The 27688-nt window shown below is 42.0% G+C and overlaps 1 protein-coding gene across 1 annotated transcript in view; it reads left to right on the top strand.

The window, feature by feature from the left end:
• The window catches only part of hcn4 (hyperpolarization activated cyclic nucleotide-gated potassium channel 4), a 167619-nt gene that overhangs the window by 40727 nt on the left and 99204 nt on the right, over positions 1–27688 (top strand). Inside the window, exon 2 of the mRNA XM_061765642.1 lies at positions 2979–3402. Within this exon, the coding sequence (XP_061621626.1) occupies positions 2979–3402 (424 nt within the window). The remainder of the gene's footprint in view (positions 1–2978; positions 3403–27688) is intronic.

The raw sequence follows: 27688 nt of genomic DNA, 5'->3' as shown, positions 1-27688 counted from the left end.
GTTTATGTACATGAGGACTTGGATTCTCTTGTAAAATGTGATCCCTGTGCAGTGTAGCCTGTACAGCTTTGTATGCATCTATTTTGTTACTTACAGGAAGGCAATATTCACCCGTTATTCTGAATGTGTTTGGACGAATAGTAAGTCTACTTTCGACAGAATTTTCTTGAATTGGTTGTCACTGTTGCAGAAGTAAAGACAACTCCCATAATGCAAGCTCATATTCATACGGAACTGAAAACAATTTTAACTTCAGCATAGGAATCAAGTGTTTTTGGAGGCTGACCAATGAATTGTGAGTTACACAATCAAAGCCAATTGGGACACTTTAAAGGTGCTATATAAAAACAAGTTATCAATTAATCACCGGTACTACATGTACACATCGGCATGTAGACTGTCGAGTGAAATGAAGGTGACAGAATCAAACAGTTTACTATTTATTATTATTATTATTAATACTAATAATAAGCCAATCACTGGTACTTCTAAAGATTGACCTGTATGATGATCAATGATGAGTTGGTGACCTAATCAAATACTGGTGATATGTATAATGATTGATATGTAGACTTAGCGACGACCAGTGAGTGACACAATAAACGCGTCCTTGGGATCCTTTAAATGCATTGTAGAAATACATTAATTGATCATTATTATCTATCCATCACCGATACAATATGTACTGATAGACAGGTAGACTGACCAATGACATGAGTTACTAGTCCTAAATAAGATGATGGACCTGAAGACTTACTAATAACAAGTTAGTGAGTTAATCAACCAAATACTGGCAGTACATGTAATGATTGACATGTAGAGCTCTATTTTCGTAGTCGGCGCATCTGCGGTGGAGTGCAAGAACTGAAGAACTGAATGTTGATTTTCATACATTTTCGTCTTTGCCAATTAAGTTGGCCGGTCTGCAACAAGCTGGGCGTACCAGCACTACAAGGGTGTGTCTTTGACATGTGCCCGGGACATGTTATAATTTGGTGGCAGAATGTCAGTTTCAACTTGTGCCTGCTAGTAGTAACCGACTGCATATAATTTTTGAGACGTGGACTGACCAGCGAGTGACAGAACTGATCAATTACTGTCAAAGCACAGTAGGTCAGGGTAGATTTTTACATTTCATGACTTTTTAAAAGATGTGTTATCCTCTTTGTGAATGGTGGCCCTGTATCAGTAGTTTTCTGCTGTTCCCTATGACATTTATTTCAACACAGCATGAATCAACCGCAAAATCAATAGTTATCAGTGGGAAGCGAAAGACCTGTAATTAATTGCTGTAGTCTTGCTAGCTTGCAGAGAAATGGAGCCCCCTTACCCTTGTTATGTACCTACAGGATATGTATGGAGGCTTCCCGTCTTGAAATTGCTTTGGCAGAGCGACAGACCTTTATTGGCCAGTTAAGATGGGTAAATCATGTGAGTCCGTTGGTCCGGTGGACAATGCAAAAACTCCCTCCACCCTTCCTCATAGTGCATCCTAGGAAGTATCAGGGACATATCACTCTTAACACAAAAGAGCCAATCTGGATTCAATTACTGAGCGGGCAGTAGAGTGCAATTTATATCCAAATGCTCATGCTCGGAAGATGGACGAGTTCACAGGGTTGCTTTATAATTAGTAGTTAACCCTCGCTGACCTTCCAGTCCGGATTTACTGGCCAAATAGCAAATAGCTTTCAAGTTGTGTGGTTGTCATGAGGCCAAAGCGGCACATGGGTGGAATAAGCATTTGTATTTGCATCTGAACAATGAGCTAAAATGAATCCGTATTTATTCACTGCTGGATTAATTGTCACGTAGAGAGGCTAATATAAGCAACAATTGGGTTGTAAATGGGATGCTTCAAGATCCTTTAATCCATGCTGGCGTCAAGTATACTGTCCAAATGTGCAGTATTGTTACCATGCATATTGCGTGGAGTATGATTGTCAATAAAGCAATTTTTGGTGCATCATTATTATCCATCCATTTTCAACTCCGCTCATCCCGGTTAAGGTCGCGGGGTACCATTATTATAAAAACTGGAAATAATTACATTTTGGTGTTGGAACAGAGACTGATTTAGCATACACCTCGAGTTGTTGAAAAGCCGAATCATGTTCCATTCCAGGTATAGTAAGAAAAATATTTCTTCATTAACACTGTCTTATATATCATAAAATGGGAGTGAATCTAGGGACAGCTGGTAGTGTAGTGGTTCACATAGCTGACGCATGAGAGCTGGCATGGAATTGATACCTGCTCAGTGGTTTTATGTATGAATGTTGTCAGTCTATCCGGATCATGTGATTGTCTATGACGTAGTCCGTCTTTCGCCATAACACTAGCTTTCCCACAACCGGCACAGAGAACGTATGGATGGTCGCAGCAGCTGTGATTGGTTCCAGCCTCCACACGATATTGAATAGAAAAAGCAGCACATGGGAAATGGAGGAATAGAAGTGTAGTGGTTTGCTTTCGTGCAGCTGGTGTGGGACTGGTTTCCACTGCCTGCTCCATTCAGAATCGCCCTATGATTGACTGGCGACCAATTCAGGATGAAGTCTGCCTTTCTCTCTAAGTAGGTTCCAGCTTTCCAGTGACCCAGAACAGGGAATAGGTGGATTGATGGATGAATGGTAGTGCAGTGGTTCAAATAGCTGTTTTTTTGTGGAGCTGATGTTGGATCAAAGTCCAGTAAATACCCCATTCAGAATTGCTATGTGATTGATGGGTGACCAACACAGAGTGGAGTTTGTCTTTTTGCCCATATTCAGCAAGTCTAGAAAATATAATGGATGAGTGCTCATGTAGTGCTTCAATAGTTGGCATTGTATAATTTTTTGTATAATAATGTACTGTTCAGAATCACTGGCAACCAATTCAGTGCATGGTCTGACTAAAACTGGGATTACCTGAAAGTGCAGACTCCAAAAAGAGCCCAATTCGTTACATTGTTGTTGTTTGTTTGTCTCCCTGACCAGGTTTTATTGGGACTTGACCATGCTGCTGTTGATGGTGGGCAACCTTATCATCATCCCCGTAGGCATCACCTTCTTCAAGGACGAGCACACACCGCCCTGGATCGTCTTCAACGTGGTTTCTGACACCTTCTTCCTCTTAGACCTTGTGCTTAACTTCCGGACGGGCATTGTCAAGGAGGACAACACGGAGATAATCCTGGACCCACAGCAGATCAAGATCAAGTATCTTCGCAGCTGGTTCGTAGTTGACTTCATCTCTTCCATCCCAGTGGACTACATTTTCCTCATCGTGGAGACACGCATTGACTCTGACTTCTACAAGACAGCTCGCGCCTTGCGAATTGTCCGCTTCACAAAGATCCTTAGCTTGCTTCGCCTCCTGCGCCTCTCCAGACTGATTCGCTACATCCACCAATGGGAAGAGGTAGGAAAGGAGCCCCAAGAATTGTTGTTACATGCTGTCAATTGGGGGTGAGGGTGGGAGTTTATCATTATTTTTTACCCTTGGCAATTGACTACTATACCTTGGGAACAAAGGTACAAACCGTTGGGCTTTATTAAATACAGGTAAGCAATCTGACAAGATTTCCATGGGACTTGAGGTTTAATTACAAATTTGGGGTAGTTCATAAAAACTGCATCATGTAAGTAGAATGGCACTCAATCCCTCGTAGATCTCTGTCAAGGTGGAACTACTGTGCTCCGCATTGCAGCACAAAGGATTCCTGGCAAAGAGTAGTATAAAGCAATTACTTTTCATTCACACTGTATAAAGTCAAAGTGTATAATTAATAATAATGATCGAGGCAATCTGCCAATTCTCAAGGGTTTATGAAATTAGCAATATCAAAAGTTGAGCTACAGCAAAAACAACAACAACAACAACAAAAACTCGTGCTTGCAGGAGGTAATACAGTATACATTTTTTTTTTTTTACTTATGGAAGGCATTTGTATACCGGGGGCGGTTTTTATTTGTACAAAGCATTTTTAAAACAACAGTAAACAATCTTACAGGTGTATTATAATGTAGCCTATCTTAAGTGAAAGTAGAGTTAAAAAATAATTTAAAAAAGGATTATTATGAGAAAATGGGCCTATAAAAAGAAGTGTAGTTAATTCATCTTCCATACCGCTTGTCCTCACTAGGGTCACGGACGTGCTGGAGCCTATCCCAGCTGACTCTGGGCGAGAGGCGGGGTACACTCTGAACTGGTCGCTAGCCAATCCCAGGGCACATATAAACAAACAACCATTCACACTCACATTCACACCTACAGGCAATTTAGATTCTTCAATTTTTGAGATGTGGGAGGAAACCAGAGTACCCGGAGAATAACCCCGCAGGCACGGGGAGAACATGCAAACGCCACACAGGCAAAGCCCGATTTGAACCCGGGTCGTCAAAACTGTGAGGCAGACGTGCTAACCAGTTGCGCACCCTGCCGAGAAGTGTAGTTGTTCCCCAAAATACAACACTGTGAAGCAAACACACTCACTAATTGTTGTTCAGGTCTCGATGGAATGTGGGATTGTTTTGAATAGTGGGAAGCAACACACAGTAAGTCACCACACTGATATTAATACGTAAGACTATTTGCATGCCTTGGTATATGCTGCTGTTTTGGTTAGCATGGCAGTTATCTACTCGTTTCAAATGGGCTGTGAGGGAGAGCGTATATGAACTGAGATAATTAAATGTCTCATGCATTTTTTTGTGTTTTCCAGAGTGGAAAAATGAGGCACTAGCTATGTGTGCTATTGGCTGACACACCTGCCTCATAATACTGAGGTTGAGGGTTTCAGTCTTGGCTGCGGTCTTCCTGTGTGGCATTTACATATTCTTTTTTTTTTCCTCTGGGTACTCTTGCTTCCTCCCACATTACCAAAACATGCACGTTAGGTTAGTGGGAATGCATATTTGGCTATACAGTATGCGCTCTGCTATTATCTGGCGACCAGTGCAGGATGTACCCCACCTCTGGCCGTTGCTTGGATAGGGTCTAGCTCAAATGTGGTCAAGCACTATAGAAAATGGATGGATGAATCAACAGACAGCTCTTTAAGTGATGTGTTTATGTAATTAGGCATATTGATTTTCATTTACACATGTGAAGTGACTGATAGATGTTCAGTTGTGTATTTGACCTATGTGTTAATGGACAGATGTTTACATTTCCGAAACAGGTAAACAAATGTGTACATTACTAGTGTTACAGTGTAGGACGGTGAATGGACAGAGTGGTGTTCATGTGAATAGACAATTTTCAATCGGTGTGAGTGTGAATGGTTGCTTGTCAATGCCCTGTGATCGCTGGCGACACTCTCACCTAAAGTCAGCTGGGATCGGCTTCAGCTCACCCACAGCTCCGAGGAGGAAAAAAAGTGCAGAAAAAGGATGGATGGATGGATGAAGGATGTATCTATTTGATGGAGGTGTTTATTTATTGAAAGCGGATGACGTACCTGTCGACAAATTAGGGAGCAGCGACTATAAGATGGATGGTCCGATTTGAGGAAATTCGGTAATCTAATTAATTATCGAAGTCAACCATGCAAAGCTCCCTTCATGGACTAACCTGCAATTTTGAGTTGTTGAGCTTTATTTGTATTTTTTACCTTCCCTGTATGAGTATATTTTTCCCAAAGACACAACGGAAATTTGAAGGACGTTATGACTGTACTCATAATTGTGCAAGCTTCCAATGAATCCCATCCAATTTATGGACTTTCTATACATCAATTAAAATCCAAACAGTGTTGTCATCCTACTGCAGGTATGTTTGTACAGCACTGTATATGTGCCCTGGGAGGGAGGTGCCCTTGTAATTATGCACACAGAGTGAAGAGGCTCGCCAGTGAGTTGATAAAACAACAGCGTTGATTGGCATTTCTCTCTGTGCGCCCATCCAGATAGCAGTGGGACCGCAAAGCATGTAGAGGCATTTCCGAGATATGAGCGTGATTGTAATTGTGGCATCAATTCAAAAAGTTCCCGTCACCCCGACTTCATGGATCTTTTTTTGGTCTCTGAGGTGAAAGGTGTGAAGTGAAAGCATCACTGTGGAGTTGTGAAGACATCATTCTTCCCATTTACATATGCACACACAGTAATGTAAACATCTGTCAGCCCATTCGCAGTAACACAAAATGAAAAAGTCATAAAAATAGGTCAGTGCATTCACATACACATATAGGGCTCTATTTTTCTCGATCGCGCATCTGCGGCGTGGTGCAAATGCTGGCGGATTCAGATTTTTGTGCAAGCACAAGGCTGCGCATGTTTGCCAATTTGGCAGACTAGTCTTCTTCAAGCCAGGCGTTCCGGCGCTGTGGAGATGCTTGGAGATGCGCTCAGACCACATTTAACTGTGATTTGGTGAATTTGATCAAGACACGGGCAGACAGATACTGAGCTCTGCAGACATATTTAAGTTGCAAGAATTTATCAGCAGCTCAATCTGTATACCCGCTCACATTGTCTGTTGCCACACCGGCCAGACCAGTGACAATGCTCCACTCACGCACAGATCGCTGCGATGACGCATTGTCCTCTTCCGCACAGAGATGTCTCCATTGAGACTGTCAGATACACCACATTTAAAGGGAATGGGAGGAGACGCTTTGATTGGCAGCGAAAGAAATTGGCTGCAAATACACCCACAGTGACACAGCCAGCCCACTCTCAGATCCACCGGGTTGTGCTGGTCTACGAAATTACCAAAATGCGTCTAACCCGCCCCTAGTACACAGTTGCACATAAAGTGTTATTTACATATTCACATAAATGTCTGTTAGTCCATCCACATATGCATCAGCCTGTCCATTCATGCACGATCATTCCAAAGCAAACAGAACCAGAATCCATCAACATCTTAACAACAACGACAGGGCCACCAATTGTCCCGTTTGCACAATCAAAACACACAATTAGACACCTTCACCTGCATTTCTGGTGATCGGAAAACACTGAATAGCACCTGATTGCCAATCAAAGCACCTTTTCACCTGACCTGCCCATTGCCCGTCCTCTTACAGGTTCCCTGTTATTAAACATCCATCCAGCCTGCACTCTGTGTGGAAAGCAGTTTGTGGAGACATCAGTCTCTGTGATGCCATTTAAAAGAGAGGAAAAGTTCAAAAGAATCACTGGGTAGGAGAATTCCTCTTCTTCCCCCCAAGCATGCCCTCCACCACTTCCGGGAGGCCAGGACAGAGGCATCACGGGATATTCAGTCTGACCTTCGCTTGACGGGGGTCGGCACTCAACCGGAAAGAGCTGTTGCGTGTTAAGCCTGAGCACTGAGGCAAGAGTATGATTAAGGAGGAGGGAACAGGAAGGAAACAGGCTGAATAGATAATTAAATAAAGTTCAATACCTCACGGGCAGCACAGTAGACTGGTCGTTCGCACGTCTGCTTCACAGTCGAAAGGTTCTGGGTTCAAATCTCGACTGTGTGGGGTTTGGCTCCTCTCCCAATGCTTATGTTGGTTTTCTGTAGGTACTCCAACTTCCTCTCACATTCCAAAACTGAAAGTCTGCCCACTCATATAACACAGAATGTAAACACGCCTGTCCATTTACATAAACATCTGTCTGTCCATTCTTATACGCACAATATGTAAAAAAGTGCTTATCTATTAACATTTGCACATAAACATGCATCTCTCTATTCACATTGGATCATATTATCCTGCTTACGCGTGCATCAGTCTTTTTTTACACACCTAGCTTGTCCACTTTTCAGCAACGTGCATTCTCCTGTCCAAAATTCTGACACACCCACTGTGAGTAACGTGGGAATTTGTGTGCAACTACCAAATAGGCGTGATTCTGAGGCTGGCTGTAAATCATGGAAAATTGAGATTTCCTGAGACTTGTCAATGTCATAGAAATCCATTTGGAAAATATAGCACACTTTAGTTGAAATACATTCAGTCGTCGCCAGTGTGACGTCCACTGCAACGTCTAACACTTTAGACTTTGAGGAGAGCACATGTTTTTATTATTATTATGTATTAATTAAATCCAATAAAAGTAATTTAATCAGAATTCTCTGCTAATGACTGAACGCAGGTTTAGAGGGGGGATGCCTGCCATTCTATAGATCAGCGATGCCCTACAACCTTCCTTTCGCCAGAGACTGGGAGAGTCACTTGACATAGCAGCAAATAAAAACAAATGATTCAATATCTAACCCACCATTGTGCCATTACGATGACTGTAATTGTCGTAATAGTGGGAGCCTTGCGTTTAAAAAAAAAAAAACAGAAAACTCCAAGCTGCCAGCAGCATGTTTGAATTAGAAAAAGGTCCTCACACTCACAGAGGTGAAGAAGTCAGTTGGTGCTCATATTTTTTCACCAATTAATATGATATAAAATGTCGATGTTTGGCTCTCAGTGTAAAGTGCTAGGGACACATTATGGCTGTTGGGTAGTCGGTAAGTGTTGGTGAGTATACTGTAGGTGAGCGTTATGGGCCAGGTGTATCACAGCATCATCATCAGCATGAGTCAGCCATCGCCGCGCGTTTAGTGGGCAATTAACGGAATCAAAGCATGCAATATGATGTTTTACCTTCATGGGGCGTTAGACTCACTACAGCCTTTGGAGTGCAGAAGAGCAAAAGTGCATAAGTCCAGAGGAAAAAACGCATAACTGCAGGGCCAGATTTGACAGGGAACGCCCACATTTTAGTTGAGTTTTCTGACTTACGCACATGGGAGAATATGGCCTGTACACAAATACTGTAAAAATCTCGTGTCCCTGAACATAAATACATAACGTGTCTGTCCATTTACAAAAACACATGCATTAATACCTGTCTGTCCATTCACCCTGTCAGCTGGTTGACCATTCACATTATGGAAACGCGTTGATTCATATACAATCGTAATGACTCAAAGAACGCAATCATTTGTAAACACCATATGGACAAACTTGTGGGCAACAATAACCACAAAAGTCAGCACAACATCGCACTGCCAGCTGCCATTTGCATGTTTCATGTGGTCGTGGGTGGCATGCGAGTGCGGCGGGGCTCGCTGATGAACGCCAGTTAGGCAAACAGAGTAAAATGCCAGCTTTGCCTCAATGCCAGCCTACTTCAGATGCAACCTCACACAAATGTCATGTGTCACACAGCAGAATAACTTGTCACCACCTGACTGACTCTTTGACTTTTCCCCATCGACGTTTCCCACCCCATTTGAATATTTCGAGGGGGGAAAAACACTTCACATGACACCTCTGTCTGACCCTTTGAATGTCGATTTTCGAGGTAAAATGGAAGTCAAATGAAGAGTGTTACATTGGTTTTTCCAAAGAGACTTTTAGAGTTAAAATTTATTGGATTCTGTTGGTCTTTTGGATCATTTAAGGAAACTATACTTCTCACTTGCCTGATCTATCTATCTATCTATCTATCTATCTATCTATCTATCTATCTATCTATCTATCTATCTATCTATCTATCTATCTATCTATCTATCTATCTATCTATCTATCTATCTATCTATCTATCTATCTATCTATCTATCTATCAAATTGTTTTCTCGTCCACCTGAGCTTGAAGTTTCTGCGCAGCATCTTAGCTGTTCGCAGTATTGCGCTCTTCTGCACAGAAATGTCAGTGTTGTTCCTGGTATCTGCTGGAGCCATTCACTTAGCTTGGGCTACCAGTGCCCTGATGTCTAAGGGGACCACTATTCATCATCGTCACCGTCCACATTTATCTAGTTCTTCCTTCACTCCTTGGTATTTCCCCATCTTTTTGTGTTCGTTTTTCCAGATGTTGCTATCACTCGGGATTGCTACGTCGATCACGACTGCTGTCTTCTGACATTTACCCACTATGTCAGGGTGGTTGGTCATCACCAGTTTGTCATTCTGAATCTGGAAGTCCCACAGGATCTTGACCTGGTTGTTCTTGACCACCTTTGGTGGTGTCTGCCATCTTGATTCTGGGACTTCTAGTCCATATTTGCTACAGATATGTATGTGCATGTGGGATCCTGTCTGATGTGGTAGACCCCGGCCTCTGTTGATCTTCTATGATTATTGTCTCCATGCTGTGTTTCAGTCCAGCCTTTTCCAGACAGCGGTATATTTTATCAAAGTCAGCCACTTGCCACTGCAATTTTTCTGTGGTACATGCAATGCAGGGGCTTGTCTTTCCATGACAGCCGGCTCCTTCTCCTTACTGGCCTTCTGTTGTCTGAAGCACTAATTTTGCAGACCGTACCTCGGGGCCAACTTCTTGATTTATTCTTGGAGGCCTGTTGTATCCTCCTGGATAGTGCCTGTGATACATGCTAGTCCTTGACCACCCACCCCCAAACCCCATGTGTTTTGTACAGCCTTTGCTGGGACCCTCCATGCATTGTAAGGAGTTTTTTTGTCTTGATATCAGTGGCTTTCATCTCTTCCAGTGGCCAGGGTATTATGCCAGTGGGATATCTGATTCCTCTTATTCTTGCTGTTCAGGATCTGCCTCATCCTCTTTACGTATTTGGCTGCCCTTCGACCTGTGTCCTTGTGGTTGCCACTTGTCTGTGGAATTCCAAGGCATTTGTAGCTGTATACAAAAAAAAATAATAATAAAAAGTAATATGCACTGTTTCAAATTATCATGTGCAACACAGTTTCAAGACAGTTTTAAAGGACTGAAAATAGTAATTTTTGAATTTGCAGCAATTAGGAAGTCATATTTACTGAAATCAAAAATGTGAGTCAGGTTACGTTTTGACATTAGACCCTTATTTGGTAGTAGCTTCTTATAGCCATTAAACTTATTAGCTTCTGGAGAGTTTCTGCTTGAATTTCTTTGAGATGGTTCATTTTCATGCTTAAAGATGTTTTTGGTATTTGGAGGTTCTTTTTTTTGTATCATGGAAGAGGACAGTCAGAAACTCCATAAATTTGCATAGGTCATTTTCACACCTTCACTCTCCCCGGCCTGTTTCCGCGCAAAATAAAATATGTACAATGTGAGTTTTTGGAGAGTTTTTGCTTGGATTTCTTTGCAGAATGTCAGAATAGCCTTGCAGGGTTGCTGTTTTGAGGATTCTCCAAAGGGTTGAGGATGGGTGCCACAACATGACTCTGTGTATCCACCTGTTGTCATTCATACAATGTAAAGGTATCTCTCCATTTACTTGCACAATATAAACATCTGTCTGTCCACTCACATAATGTACACATCAGTCTGTTTTCATATAAATACATATAGAGTATCTGTATGTCCATTTACTGTTAAAAATACACCACTGTCTGCAGAGTTACTGTATTTGTTCCCTCCACATAGAGAAAGAAGAGTGTATCAAGAGGTTTGTGAAAAAAGGTCATTTTCACAGCGCTGAGTGAGGATCCTTCGTGATTCGACACACTGCGCAACATTTAGCTCTCGTCAAAAGAGTAAATGCCATCCAGCATCTCTCACTTAAATGACATCAACTTCTATGACATGGCAGAAGTGGCGCACGCACACACGCACACACAAACACGCACCCACACACACAGACGTGCGCAGACACAGGCACACACAGAATAAAACTGGATTTCAGCATGCATGCTACGCTATGAATAGCGGTGCGGTAGATACACCCGGTTTTGTTATTGTTTGAGTTACATTTTCTCCCCAGTATGGAGTCACGCAAAGGACACTTCTTGCAGGATGTGTTTGACTTGAGCAGAGCAAAGCTGAGCGTGACACACTGCATCACTTAATACTGCAGGGAGCACATTTAAACATGAAAATATTTCTGTTTTTTCCTTTTTGTTGAGGAATTCGAGGAAAGGCGAATGGATGCTACAGTGTGAAATACGCCCCAAAAATGTGCAATTTATATCACTAGCGTGGACAAACTAGAGCTCAGTGACTAATGTGAGCAACATATTTCAGATTTCTTTGTGGGGGAGTAAAGACCAGTAAACCAAAGATTCAAATAACTGCTTAAATGAGCCGACAAAACATGGGACATTTATGTTTGGTCTATTACTAGTGGCCAGGCTGCCTTTGCTCAGTCTAAGTGCAGCTAAAGAGGGTCGATTATGAGTAACGTGGTGATTTTGGACATCACCTCACCTCACGAGACCTCATTCCAGCCAGCATCAAAGGATTAAGTCTGCCAGTGTTTTTATGCTTGTACCTTTGGATTTTTGTGAAACTTTTGTTTTTCTCTTTTTTAACAAAGCACACATGGACAAAATGTAAACATGTCTTGTCGATTCGCGCACACAATGAAAACATCTCTTTTCACATACATGCAAAATGTAAACGTCAATATGTCCATTCACATACTTGCAAAATGCAAACAGCTACATGTCCAATTACATAAACATAGACATTGTTCGTCAACACACACACACAGTGTAAACATGTGTCCATCCGCATGTAAAGACCTGTCTGTCCATTATCATACACACACAATGTAACCATCTATAGTATACGTTCATCCATGCGCAATATGTAAACAAATGTGTGTCTATTTGCATCAATCCATCCATTTTTTTATACTGCTTATCCTCACTAGGGTGAGTTGGAGCCTATCCCAGCTGACTTTGGGTGAAAGGCGGTGTACGCCCTGGACTGATCGGCAGCCAAGCACATATGGACAAACGTTCATTCACACTCATATTCACACCTATGGTTGATTTGGAATCTTCAGTGAAGCTTACATGCATGTTTTGGGAAGTGGGAGTACCCACAGAAATCCCACGCAAGCAGGGGGAGAACATGCAAACTCCATACAAGAGTCGGAGGCGGAGCTGAGATTCAAACTCCAAACCTTAGAAATGGGAGGCAGACGTGCTAACCACTATATCACCGCACTGCCGCGTTCAAATACACACATAATATAAACATATGTGTATCTATTTACATAAGCACAAGCTTTTATTCAGGTCACGACACATTTGATAAAGATGCATTTGAGTCTGTTTGTGTTGTTAGAAAAGAAGGAGCAGTGTGTCAAGATTTAGACTATGAGATTTAGATTTACACTATTTAGACTATGTTAGCTTGGCGCACAATCACATCAGAAAATCCAACAAATTCTACCGACGTGTATATAACTGTTTGCTTTTCAATTTAAACACGTGCGAGCACAGGCGATTTTCTTCTCGGCCCTGCCCCGTCCCACATGCGCGTTATATTTGCATGTCCTAGGAGGGATGTACTGTATTAGCAGCCCAAAGCGCAGACATGTTGGCACATCATCACAAAAGAGTTGAAGTGTCCTTGCGTATTCTACTTGACCCCCAAAGTGCTTCAGCCGGCGGCCATGCCAGGAGATAAAGAGAGGGGGCCTTCACGGGTCAAAGCGGAGTTAGACGTTTTTGATTATTTATCTTCACACACAGTGGAGCGTGTATGTGTTTTAAGGGACAAACTCTTTATTATATTAAATCAGATTCTAATTGTTGAACAGTGAATTCAATGGACAGTTTCCCCAAATTTGAGAGTCAAACTGCAGAATATTTTGAGAATATGATAGGAGATATGATGGAATTGTGTTCACAATGATTTGGCATAAATGGACCATATTGCTGCTTTTAATTCATAACCATTTCACATGTGATCAACCTCGTGCAGACCCACCGTTGCAAATGATGTTTTGACCATGTTCAGGTCTATGGGAGCTGAGTGCAACTTATATTTTGGCTGATGCTTTTTCATTTAACTAAGCAAAAAACCTGGAGATAAAGTTGAGGGTCCATGTTTTACAGCGTTACAGACGTACAAGGTTTCAAGGTTACATAAACACATACTGTTAAGAACTGACTGTCCATTCACATACACACATACGAGGCGTGTCAGACAAGTTCCAGGACTGGTTTCGCAAAAGATATATTTGAAACCCAAACTACGAGTTGTCCTATTCAATGTGGGCCGGACAATCAACCAGCCTATCTGCAAAAGTACCCTGCGGTGTTTGCGCTATTCAATGTGCAATAAGAAGTGAGACTTGTGCCAGGACAACTCCTAGCTGCTCTCAATAACCTGAGAATCTGACAGAGTCTAGCCAAGAAAAACATCACCATGCTGGAGAAACCTTGCTACTCACCTGACCTGGCTCTCAGTAATTTTTCCAGGGGACCGGTTTTGATGACGTGGACGATATCAAGATGGCCGTGATGACAGTAGTGCGTAGAATTATGGAAGAATCCTTCCAGGATTGCATGGAGGCGTGACAGAGAAGGCTAATAAAGTGTGTTAGGCTCCAGGAGGATTACTTCCAAGGGGAAAACTTGGAGTTTGTAGTTTGGATTTGAAATATACTTTTTTTTGTGACACCAGATCTGTAACGTTTCTGAGACACCAGGTAGTGTAAAGATGAATCGGTCCATTCTCATACACACATAGGGCCTTATTTACAAACATCCCAAATAGCAGGCGCTAAATTGCACTGACTGTACGCGCTGATGGTAATCTTTTAGCGCGAGATTTACTAAGATTGCAGTCTTTTACTAAATATCAGGAGTTAATTGTGCGTTCGCTCAGTCACAGATTTCGCCTGCTGATGGCAACAGGTGTAAAAGTGGTGTAGATTGCTGCATTTAATAGAGGCTTGCGCTTTAGGTAACTATAGATTTCACCACGGAAAATTTGGGAGAGCTTGGCTAGCGCAAAATGAAGTTTGAAGTGATGGAAGTGGAAGTGTTAGTGGAAGAGGCAAACAAACATGTTACTGAGGAATTACTCAGATAATTTTGGGGAAGCCAGAAACTGGACAAAAGCCATGGTTTGTTAGATTTAACTCGTCCCGAGTGAATAGGTCCTCAGAACTGTGAGGCTGACGCTCTAACCAGTTGTCCACCGTGCCACCCAAAAAGGGCATAAAACAAAAATATATGTCTATGGATAGGTCTAAAGCCGCTGAACATTTTGAGTGGTTGAATGTAAAACAAACCAAAAAAACACTTCGGTCACGGTGACCGACTAGTTAGCACATCTGCCTCACAGTTCTGGGGACCGGGGTTCAAATCCTGGTCCCGCCTGTGTGGAGTTTGCATGTTCTCCCCGTGTCTGAATGGGTTTTTTTCTCCAGGCGGTTTCCTACCACATTGCAAAAAAATGCATGGTAGGTTGATTGGAGACTGTAAATTACCCATAGGTGTAAATCTAAGTGCGAATGGTTGTTTGTTTCTATGTGCCCTGCGATTGGCTGCCGACCGGTTCAGGGTGTACCCCGCCTCCCGGCGTAAGATAGCTGGGATAGGCTCCAGCAGCCCACGACCCTAGTGAGGAGAAGCGGCTCAGAAAATGGTTGGATAAACACTTTGAAGAGCTGTCCATTCTTTGGCTCCATGAACGCCACTGTAACTTTTGGGGAAAAAACTGCCATTGCTCCAAAATCTTAATGCATATGAAAAATGTTATGACTTATTGATTTATTCATGGCTCTAATTATATCACAACAAAAATTTCACTTTGAATTTTTTCGGAGGAAAATGCTGTATATTTTGAGTGATGGTCATAACACAATCCAGCTTTTGTTTTCCATAGATGGTATAAAACATACAAATATAAAACAAACTTTATATCTATGGATAGGTATGAATCCACTGAACATTTTGAGGGGTGAATATATGATTCATATATGACTTACTTATAACACTTTGAAGAGCTGTCAATTCTTTGGCTCTATGAACTCCAGTGAAATGCATGAGCTAACCACTAACATTCAGTTTTCCAGTCACGCACAGATTGCTGAGGCCTCTTCAGCATAGAGACACGTCTTCATCCATCCATCCATCCATTTTCCGAGCCGCTTCTCCTCACTAGGGTCGCGGGTGTGCTGCATCCTATCCCAGCTATCATCGGGCAGGAGGCGGGGTACACCCTGAACTGGTTGCCAGCCAATCGCAGGGCACATATAAACAAACAACCACATTCACACCTACGGGCAATTTAGAGTTGTCAATTAACCGAGCACGCATGTTTTTGGGATGTGGGAGGAAACTGGAGTGCCTGGAGAAAACCCATGCAGGCACGGGGAGAACATGCAAACTCCTTACAGGTGGGGCCGGGGATTGAACCCCAGTCCTCAGAACTGTGAGGCAGAAGCTCTAACCAGTCGTCCACCGTGCCGCACGTCTTCATATGAGACTATTTCCGCCACTTTAAAAGGGAATGAAATATGCCGCTTCAATTGGACAGAATTGAAGTCAGCTGTGGTGCTGCCTAAACCAGCGCATATGTCCTATTTTAAATGCGCTGGCGGCACGCCAGTCCACAAAAATACCAGGTCTAGCCCACCACCTCATAAAGTTATGCCAAGTGCAGCACTGCATTTGCGCTAGTTACGAAAATAGAGCCCTTTATGTAAAAATATTTGTCCATTCACATATACTGTATGTATACAGTGGTCCCTCATTCTCAAGAATACACCACGATAGACGAAAATCCTTAAAGTAGCGACCATATATATATATACATATTTTATCACTTGTATGTATTTTAAAGCTTTATGACCCTTCCCGCGCTCTTATTAACTTTTCCCACACTCTTATAATAAACACTTCCTATTAGGATAGGGACTATCGAATATTTTTAGAATCGATTGTTCTACTCATCTTCTTTCTGATTATTTGAGTATTGACAGAAAAATTGCTTTTGCATGATAACAAAACAAAATATGCAGGTCTTATTTAAGTGTGAAAGGATCCCAAAACTTTATCACAAAAGACTCCATGATTTATTTATTTATTAAGCGGCTTCTGTTTGAGAGGATGCCTCAAATTAACTCATGCTTGTGTTGGGTATTTTGGCCAGAAAATACACAAGAAAGTCGACAAACGATTGGGCTTAACTGTATTGTGAGTGAGGCATGGCTTCTAGAGCATGTTAGTCCAAGTGAACTTCACATCAATAGAATAGAATAGAATCACCTTTTATTGTCATGAACATGCATGCATGCACACGAAATTTGTTCTCTGCATTTAACCCCTCACAGTGAACACATACACAAGTTAGTGGAACACACTGGAGCAGGGGGCAGCATGAAGCGCCCGGGGAGCATTTCGGGGTATCAGTGTCTTGCTCAAGGACACCACAGCCGTGAGTCCGGGAGATGTTGGCGGATGGTCCAGTCGGGGTCTTGAGCCTAGGTCCCCCACGGTGGCAGGCGATGATCTTAACCATTGGGCCACGGCTGCCCAAGCCATGAATTGAAGTGTAGCATCTATTTGAAGAGAGGTGCTCATTTATTCAAGCGATGAAATAAGGTATTGCGTCAATTTGGAACGAGGCGTTTATTGTTTTTAAAAGTGGCAACTCACTAAGGCATAGTGTCTATTTGAGGAGAGATGTTTACATATTTATTCAAGTTGAGGATGCACCTGGCAACACATTGAGGTATGGTGTCTTCTTGAGGAGAGGTGTTCATTTCTTCTACCCCCGGCTAATTGAGGCATGCCGTCTGTCTGAAGAGAGGGCCTTTTTTTTCTTCAACCGGCAAATAAGGCATCTATTTGAGAAGAGATGTTTATTTGTTCAAGTGGACGATGCACCAGGCAACGAATTAAGGCATGGCGTCTCTTTATGGAGGGGCGTGTATTTCTTCCGCTAATGACTAATTGGGGCAGGGCATGTATTTGAGGAGAGACATTTATTATTTATTTATTTTGACAATTTGAGGCTCTGCTTCTATTTGATGAGAGAGCTTTTATTTCTGCAACCAACAAGTAAGGCATTTATTTGACAAGAAACATTTCTTAAGTTGACGAATTGAGACAGAGCATCTATTTAAGGCATTCATTTCTTCCACCAGTGACGAATTGAGGCATGGTGTTTATTTGAGGAAAGCTATTTATTTTTTTTAATGGCGACTTATTGAGGTACGACGTCTATTTGAGGAGATGTTTTCCTCACCCTGCAACTAAGGCATCTATTTGAAATGAGGTGTTTGTTTATTCAACTGGATAATGCACCTGGCAACAAATTGAGGCGTTGCGTCAATTTGAGGAGAGGCATTAATTTCTTCTACCGGTGACTTGATCTGGTTGAGGAGAGGTATTTATATGCTTAATTGAAAACAAATTGAGGCAGCGTGTCTATTTGAGTGAAGACATTTATTTATTCAAGTGGGAGACGTACTCTGCTACAAATTGTGGCACGACGTCTATTGGAGGAGAGGTGTTTATTTCTTCAATTGGCGACTAATGAATGCATGCTGTTGATTTGAGTTGAGGCAATTAATTTGAGGAAAAACAGATCTGCTTTTTCATGCTTGGGCGCTTTGACAGACATGGCAAACCCCCATACCACCCACCCCCAGGTTCCCGAAATTGCAACGAACGCGTCTCACTCATTAAATCCACGCGAAGTTATTTGAAGAAGGTAAATCAACTCATCAGCCTGCACTCGCTGACCCGTCTCCTCGGTCAAGGAGTGCTCTTTGAGAGATAGGAGAGGCTGCAAGAAAAGATTTAATGAGCCATTATGGGGCACACAATGAGGCTTGCCAGCAACACTGACAGGTCCCCAAAACTGTGAATGGGCCCCGTTGCTATATGAATACCCACCCAAGGGGATTGAGATTTTTAAAGACTATTACACATAAATGTGTGATCCAGCACAAAGCAAAAAGCACATCTCGGCAAGAAGAGTGTGTTGTTTTTCTCTTTTTTCTTCTTTTTTCGTGTGGTGATCGGAGCCCTGCAGGCCTGTTTAGACAGATGATGGAAGGGTGTTCCCTGTGGTCCACTCCCAGGCCCACTTCTCATTCACCACATGCGCTTCATCCAGCATGACAGCATGCATGCACATGACATTTTGGTGAAGGCCTTTTTTTTGTGTGTGTGGGAGAGACACCCCGGCATTCCCGCAGGTCGGCCGTCGTGTTAGCTAATTAGAAATGAACTCCGAGGCGCACATGGATTGATTTAATTGATAAAGCTCATTACTCATCACACTAAAATTGTGTGTCAATCAAACAGGGGTGGAGATGCAGCATGGGGTAATTACCCCACGCTAGACACATTCAACTTCGCAAACACTCAGTCACTGATATAAATGAATAAAAATTAAAATCATTTAAGTATGTAAAGATTAAGCTATCTGAAAAGAAGAACTGATATATTTAAAGATCTCACATCTCTTGCCATATTCCTACCAAACTTAGATTGAAGATGTAAATTATATTTTAAAAAATGAAGATGACTATTAATTAAAATTAATATTATTAATAGGCGGCACGGTGGACGACTGGTTAGAGCGTCAGCCTCACAGTTCTGAGGAGTGGGGTTCAATCCCCGGTCCCGCCTGTGTGGAGTTTGCATGTTCTCCCCGTACCTGCGTGGGTTTTCTCCGGGCACTCCGGTTTCCTCCCACATCCCAAAAACATGCATTAATTGGGGACTCAAAATTGCCCATAGGTGTGAATGTGAGTGCGAATGTTGTTTGTTTGTATGTGTCCTGCGATTGGCTGGCAACCAGTTCAGGGTGTACCCCGCCTCCTGCCCGATGATAGCTGGGATAGGCTCCAGCATGCCCGCGACCCTAGTGAGGAGAAGCGGCTCAGAAAATGGATGGATGGATTATTTAAAATAGGTGGCACGGTGGATGACTGGTTAGAGCGTCAACCTCACAGTTCTGAGGACTGGGGTTCAATCCCCAGCCCCGCCTGTGTGGAGTTTGCATGTTCTCCCCGTGCTTGCGTGGGTTTTCTCCAGGCACTCCGGTTTCCTCCCACACCCCAAAAACATGCATGAGTTGGAGACTCTAAATTGCCCGTAGGTGTGAATGCGAGTGCGAATGTTGTTTGTTTGTATGTGTCCTGCGATTGGCTGGCAACCAGTTCAGGGTGTACCCCGCCTCCTGCCCGATGATAGCTGGGATAGGCTCCAGCATGCCCGCAACCCTAGTGAGGAGAAGCGGCTCAGAAAATGGATGGATGGATTATTTAAAATAGGCGGCACGGTGGATGACTGGTTAGAGCATCAACCTCACAGTTCTGAGGACTGGGGTTCAATCTCCGGCCCCGCTTGTGTGGAGTTTGCATGTTCTCCCCGTGCTTGCGTGGGTTTTCTCCAGGCACTCCGGTTTCCTCCCACACCCCAAAAACATGCATGAGTTGGAGACTCTAAATTGCCCGTAGGTGTGAATGCGAGTGCGAATGGTTGTTTGTTTGTATGTGCCCTGCGATTGGCTGGCAACCAGTTCAGGGTGTACCCCGTCTCCTGCCCAATGATAGCTGGGATAAGCTCCAGCACTGCCGCGACCCAAGTGAAGAGAAGTGGCTCAGAAAATGGATGGATGGATGGATTGTTTAAAATAAATAATAAGTTAGAATGTCAAATGAAAGTAGTTCAGATATTAAAAATACATCCATCCATCCATCCATTTTCTGAGCCGCTTCTCCTCACTAGGGTCGCGGGCGTGCTGGAGCCTATCCCAGCTGTCATCGGGCAGGAGGCGGGGTACACCCTGAACTGGTTGCCAGCCAATCGCAGGGCACATAGGAACAAACAACCATTCGCACTCACAGTCATGCCTACGGGCAATTTAGAGTCTCCAATTCATGCATGTTTTTGGGATCCGGGAGGAAACCGGAGCGCCCGGAGAAAACCCACGCAGGCACGGGGAGAACATGCAAACTCCACACAGGCGGGGCCGGGGATTGAACCCGGGTCCTCAGAACTGTGAGGCTGACGCTCTAACCAGTCGCCCACCGTGCCGCCATTAAAAATACAATCAATCAAATAAAATAATTTTTAAAATTAAATATAAATTATTATTTTTCTAAATATAAACAATTGTTGAAAAACTATATATTTGAAAAAATCAATAAATTAGTCATCAAAATATTTTGGGATTTCATTAAATCTATCTAATAATGTGATTGGTTCAGGACTAGAGGTCGCCTGTTAGTGCTCCAATAATTGCAATTTTTTACCATTTTACGAACATTTTTCAGGGATAACTATTGCTTAACTAAAATAATTCTGATAATAAATAACAATAGAGATTTGCTAGATTTTTTGATCGTATATGTTCATGAAGGTGGAACGGTGGGCGACTGGTTAGCACATCTGCCTCATAGTTCTGAGGACCGGGGTTCAAATCCCGGCCCCGCATTTGTGGAGTTTGCATGTTCTCCCCGTGGCTGCGTGGGTTTTCTACGGGGACTCCAGTTTCGTCCCACATCCCCAAAACATGCATGGGAGGATAATTGAAGACTCTAAATTGCCCGGAGGTGTAAATCTGTGTGTGTATGGTTGTTTATATTAAAGTGTCCTGCGATTGGCTGGCGACCAGTTCAGGGTGTACCCCGCCTCTCGCCTGAAGAGAGCTGGGATAGGCTCCAGAATGCCCGCGACCCTAGTGAGGATAAGGGGTACAGAAAATGGATGGATGGATGGATATTTTCATGAATATAGTATTGCCCTTATATGATTTAATTCAAACTGAAACGCCCTTACAATAGTAAAAAGGTTCCCCACTTCTCAGGACACATGCTGAGATTGTACCATTGCGAAGGCCATAAGGAAGCAATATGAGAGCCATTGTTTTGTTAGAGTCATTTCCATTAGCATTGAGAAGGCACTAGCGCGATGACACTGGGCAGCTTCCACGATGACACATTCAATCTCTCACCTGAATCACACTCTTCTCACTCCATCTGTTTTGCGCGGACTGGAAAGCTGCCCCACATCCACCCCCTCAGATCCCTATCAATTTTGTTTAGCGCTTTTAGTCACCTCCGGAATGCTCTTGGCCTCATTTGGGTTTGTGTTGGACTGAAATGGAGGTTAATGTTGTGTAGATCAGTTGTCCACAACTTTGTTTTGCACCACAGACTAGTTTCACGTGAAGCTATGTTTGACGGACTGGCATATAAACAAAGAAAAGCACATTATCCAAATACAACTCAACATTATTGATTGAAGTTGTTGTAATTAGTAGGAACTAGTTTCTGTTCAACGAGCCGGTCCCATCTTGGGTAATGGGAGAAAATGACACGCGATGTGTGTTACCGTAATTTCCTGTGTATTATGCGCATTTCCCCCCCCCAAAAAAAATTGTCAAAAGTCAATAGTGTGCATTATACAAAGGTATAGGGGAAAATGGGGAAAAAAACTTTCACATTTTATAAATGTATGCTACCATCTAGAAGTTATGAAAAAGCTGTACACTTGCATTCCAATATTCCATCGCCACCTAGAGGTTATGAGAAAGGTGTACACTTTCATTCTAATATGCCACTGCCACCTAGAGGTTATAAAAAGGTGGAGCCTACACTTTCATTCCAATATGACAGGGGTACGTATGACTGCATATATGTACATTTGTGCTCATAGGTTTATATACCCTGAAACAATTTGTGAAATATTGTTTTTTTTAAATACAACTGATGACTGAACAACAACCATCATTAATATCTTTATGCTTATGTTTTGTTGAATGATAATGCTTTTCTGAAATGCTTAACAGTTTCATTTGAATCCCATTAAAATAAAATTAAATGTGTTTCGCCGAGCCCTTCATGTTTTCTTTAAAGAATTGTACCCATCTCACAAATTCTGCCTGGGTAATCAAACACATGAGCACAACTGTGTGTTTTCTCATTTACTAAATAAAAGTAGGGCTGTGGATTTCAAAATAAGAACAAGTAAATAAAAAGTATTACGTGCTCAAATAAAGTGCTTAACTTCAGAATCATTCTTTGAAAAAACTAGCAACATACAGATGATACTTCATGTTTTGATCATATGGGTAGGCGCAAAAACATGCATTGTAAAAATGCATTATACATAGGGAGAAGGGTTTTCCAGAATTTTGAGGTCAACTTTGTGGGTGCGTATTATACATGGGTGCGCATAATACATGAGAAAATATGGTACTTATAGCCAGTCTTATTACGTTGTATTATTAATTATTAATAATTTTCGCTCTGCGACCCGTTACCTGGTGTAGATGCCAATTATTCAAATATTATTATTTTTATCTTCAACACATTAGTTATACAAGCTTTAGTTCTAGAGGGCATTGTAATCTGACAATGTGCTTAATTGTTAAACATCAAGATAATTAGAACTTGAGGCTCTGAGCCAAACTTTTTTCCATTGAACCATACAAGCCCACTGAATTACTGGGGGTTATGATTGTGTGTCTACAAATGCATTTCTCGAATAATACTCATGAAGATACTGTTATGTCAAGCAGAGCTGAAGTTTAAAACAAAGTATCAAGAGAGGCGGAATGGTCAGAAGTAAGTTAGCATATCTTCCCAAAACCGTTCCTTGGAAAGAAACTGTCACACCAGATGGCTAATGGGTTAATGACGGCGTCGCTACATAATGTAAGATGATCTTTAATAAGAGAAAAGTAAGACTCCATCCCTTCATTTATCTGATAGACCTGATCCCTGCTTCTGTAGATGCTGCTGTTTTGGTTACCAACAGTATGTGAGCTGTGGTAATTTCCATTACTGCTCATTTTTATTTTCCTGAGGGGCAAAAGGGAGGTGTCTCTATGGGGATAGGTGAATATTTAAGTCGCACAGTACGTTAAAAAACATTATAGCAGGGCGGCATCGCATGCGCGTCTGGTTAGCACATCTGCCTCAGTTCTGAGGACAGGGGTTCAAATCCCGGCCGCGCCTGTGTGGAGTTTGCATATTCTCCCCGTGCCTGCGTGCGTTTTCTCCGGGTACTCCGGTTTCCTTCCACATCCCAAAAACACGCATGGTAGGTTGAATGAAGATTCTAAATTGCCCTTAGGTGTGAATGTGAGTGCGGATGGTTGTTTGTTTGTATGTGCCCTGCGATTGGCTAGCGACCAGTTCAGGGTGTACCCCACCTCTCGCCTGAAGATTGCTGGGATAGACTCCAGTACGCCTGCGACCCTTGTGAGGATATAACCGTAAAGAAGATGGATGGATGGAACATTATAGCAGGGGAAGTTATTTGAGAAAATTAGTAACATGTTTTGTTCAAAATAGAGGTACGCCAAACTTTACGCTGTTCCTGATTTCTATTGCAGCGCGTTCAAATGATTTAAAAGAGGTGAGTAAAATCTATTACTTCAAGTGACAAACCAGCACCAAAGTATTTGATATTCACAAGGTAGACTCTTTGCTCTCCGAAATTAGTATATGTCAAAGCACAAGTGTCTAGGTCAAATTTCAAGGTCACAAAAGTCACACAGGAAAAACCTTAATTTTCCCACAATTTTTATCAGAGCATCTCCAACCTTGGACATGACAAAAAACTCAGCTGATTAGGATTGAGTGAAAATTGACTTTAAACAAAGGAGTTTCTCTGAGTTCACTAGTCACAAGAATAAAAACCAATTTGCCCTATAAACCCTATAAAGTCATACCACAAATTAAACGCCCCCATGAGGGCTTTCAGAATCTAGAGCTATCATATGATGATGTAATGACCGAAGAATAAAAGTCAGCATGAAAATACTTGATGTTCTCTATATAAGGTAAGTTCGTGTGCCTGGCTTTTCCCACACTATTTACTTATACGTGGGGCAGTCTGGCAGTTACAAAACGGCTGCACTGGTTTCCCTTTCCAGTTCGCCTGGCTTGTTTTCATTAGGAAAATGCTGGCAGACTTAAGAGTGGCCTCTCATACGAACATCTAATGAGCAGCAAGCACCTCGTGAGAAACCGTTGCACCTTCATCAATCATGCCTCTCCTTGTTTGCGTGCTTGATGCTGCCATCCTCACTCGCTGTCCTGATCAATTAAAACAAAGTGCTCAGCAATCCATCATCCTTCATGCTGCCTCTGCTTGTTTTGAGTGTGCATGTGGCAGTACATGCTAGGGTTTTAAATCACACCTTTTTTTTTCTTTTTTTTTTTTACAAGCAGGTGCTTGAGGGTGAATCAAGAGCGGAACCAATCTCATTCCCTTGTGTTACAGTAACAATCTTTAACAAGAACCAATCTCGGCAACAAGAATGAGGGACTTAAGTCCTGTTCCTGCGCCTGCACGGGTGGATTTGAATAGATTACAGCCAGGAGGGGAGGTAGGGCAATCACCTTGCCGAGGTGACACAAGGAGTTTGGGGTTACAAACTGAAGATTTGCATGGCATTACCCCGACAGCTCTTGTTGCTTTATTCTTGAGTGGCACAGGGCACATCGACAATGAGAATATAGCAGAGATATTGTTGGACTGTAATGACTCAAACAGGCTGTGACAGCAGATACTGAAGGAGGAGGTTGTCCGATTTTGAAATGACACAGTTAACGGGCAAAAATTTTAAAAAGGCGTTTTTTTATCACATTAAAGGAGACATTTATTAGACATTTAATACAATTCCAAGGTGTTTTCATATCATGTATTTAACATGCTTTGGCCAAAATAGACAAAGGACAAAGAATTACAGTGCCTGTAAAATCCACGTTTAACACTCTGTTCAAAATCATTTGGTTTTGGCGGGGCAGGGGGCGCTTCTGTCTCATGCAAATGAGTCACTGCTCACCCAGCACACACTGTACAATGTAGACTACATATACAGTAAGCAAAATGAGCCTGTTGATAAAGTTGCTGTCAAAATAACCTCTCTTTAAAAAAAGGAGAGTTGTGAAATTATTCCCAATGAGTAAGCTGCTGTGCTTTTATTTAACTTTGTACATGCTGATTCTTCATGTAGACAGCCTGAGGACACGAGTAACTAGACAACACAGTTGATGTCAGACGGTAAAAGAGCTGGCATAAAAAGCACGTTTCACAGTGTTAACAGTAGACTGCACTCGTGTGTGTGTGTATGTGGGTGGGTGCGTGTGTTTGTGTGTGTCCGTCCTTGAGGTAGGGGTGTCCAGGTGTTGATATTCTTCACCTTTTGTTCATTAAAAATACTAAAACCAATAAAATGTTGGCAAGAATGTGCTATACTACTGTAAATGTTTAAAGAAAAGTAGGCTACCTCACAGCTTTGTGTTAGGTGAGTAGAATAATTACATATTTACATTTCCCCAAACCCTATGTGATTTTATCATGAAATAAGAATTTTAATTATGGCTATTTTCTGTAAAAAAAAGAAAAGAAAAGAGAAAAAAAAAAGATTTTTAACTTAAAATTGAAAAATGTATTTAAAAAATGTCAATACCCAAGATGCACTCAGCAACTGAAATTCAATATGGGCAGCACAGTGATGTAGCGGCGTCTGCTTGAGGTTCAGGGTTCAAATCGAAGCTCAGGCCCTTTTGTCTGGAGTTTGTACATTCAGGCACTCTGCCTTCCTGCTACATTCCAATAAGATGCATCTAAGATTAAGTGAATTAGATTCTAAATTGTCCATAGATGTGAATGTAACAAGCTGTGGGCCACAAATGGCCCCTGTGCCAGACTTTGGACACCACCTGCTTTAAGGCCTTGATGAGCCTCAAATTGCTTTTTGCTTAAATTTGCTTCCATTTGACTTAGAAGCAGTCATTTCCTATCTGGAAATATGATTTCTCAAATGAAAAATATATCAAGAGCGCTGTGAGGCGACAGGAAAATGGAGGGTACCTCATGATTTATTCAACTGCCACAGAGTGAATTGAGCACTTTTAACGTTATGGAATGCTATTACAGCAGTGACAGGAAATTGGACATCCTGCAACATTGTGCAGCTAATTTTTTCACCACATTTAAAGGAAGATTACTCCCTTAATAAAAGGACAACAAACAATCATGCCAAGGGCTAAACATCAGTCGAGAGGAAATGGAAAGGAAAGAGCGGCGTGTTGTTTGTGTATCTGTCATCCACTCCTGAGAAAAGCTGCCCGACGCTTGATTCGCACCCTGGCACACTTTCTCAGGTGCTCCTACATGATGGAGTTACAATGATGTGATTTGAAAGTGCCGCGTCGGCGGCGGCTCCTTTCGTATCGTCCCGACAGAAGCACAATGCTGGAAGCCTCGTTCTTAACACACAAGCAAATAAACACGCACAAGACTGAAATCAACAAACAGGGAAGTAAACAGCAGCACTTTATTCAATTAGCTAGTTGATTTCCACCCCAGAGTTCCACTGAGCATCATTTAAATCCATTACAGGCAATATGAAAGGATATTGCACATATTATGAAACCATTGCTGTGATTATTACATTATAACCTGAATTTAAAACAAATGAAAATAAATCAACTCAGGACTAACTTATGACAATGTCTTATCAATACTGTACATTGGAACAGCAACATTTTCCTGCATATGAAATAATGGCTTTCCAATTAATCTCTTCCAGGGTCCAACATTCCCTAAACATCCTAAAACCATTTTTAACTCAACAGGCAATTTGAAGTTTCAAGTTACCTTTTGACATTTGTGGCAATCAAACAAGTGTAAAAATAGATTAATCACATTTACTATTGAAGCCAGTCTTAAAGGTGAAGTTTATAGTTTGTAAGACTGGTATGATCTGACAGTAGAATATTATTAAAATGATCTTTTGAAAACTATCAAGCACGTTCACTTTGGTCAGAGATGCGAGGGGGGAGTGAACTGAGGCTATCTTAAAATCTTGCTAGTTGTTCTAAAACTGCAAACTTGCACATTATTCTTGCAATTTAGTTTTTGTGGTAAACATACTTCTTAATTTTGACAGTAAAACATAAAAACAAGAAAAAAACCCTCTTAGCCACAATTACAAATAATGACGATGTGATGTGTAAGGGTAATGGAAACTGTAATATGTCCTGTTTTACTAGATTCATATATTTAGTCATTGCATTTATTTTTCTTTTATGGCATTTT

The sequence above is a fragment of the Phyllopteryx taeniolatus genome, chromosome 2, assembly GCF_024500385.1.
Source record: "Phyllopteryx taeniolatus isolate TA_2022b chromosome 2, UOR_Ptae_1.2, whole genome shotgun sequence".
In the NCBI taxonomy this organism is placed as follows: Eukaryota; Metazoa; Chordata; class Actinopteri; order Syngnathiformes; family Syngnathidae; genus Phyllopteryx; species Phyllopteryx taeniolatus.
This window is presented reverse-complemented; position numbering and strand designations above follow the sequence as displayed.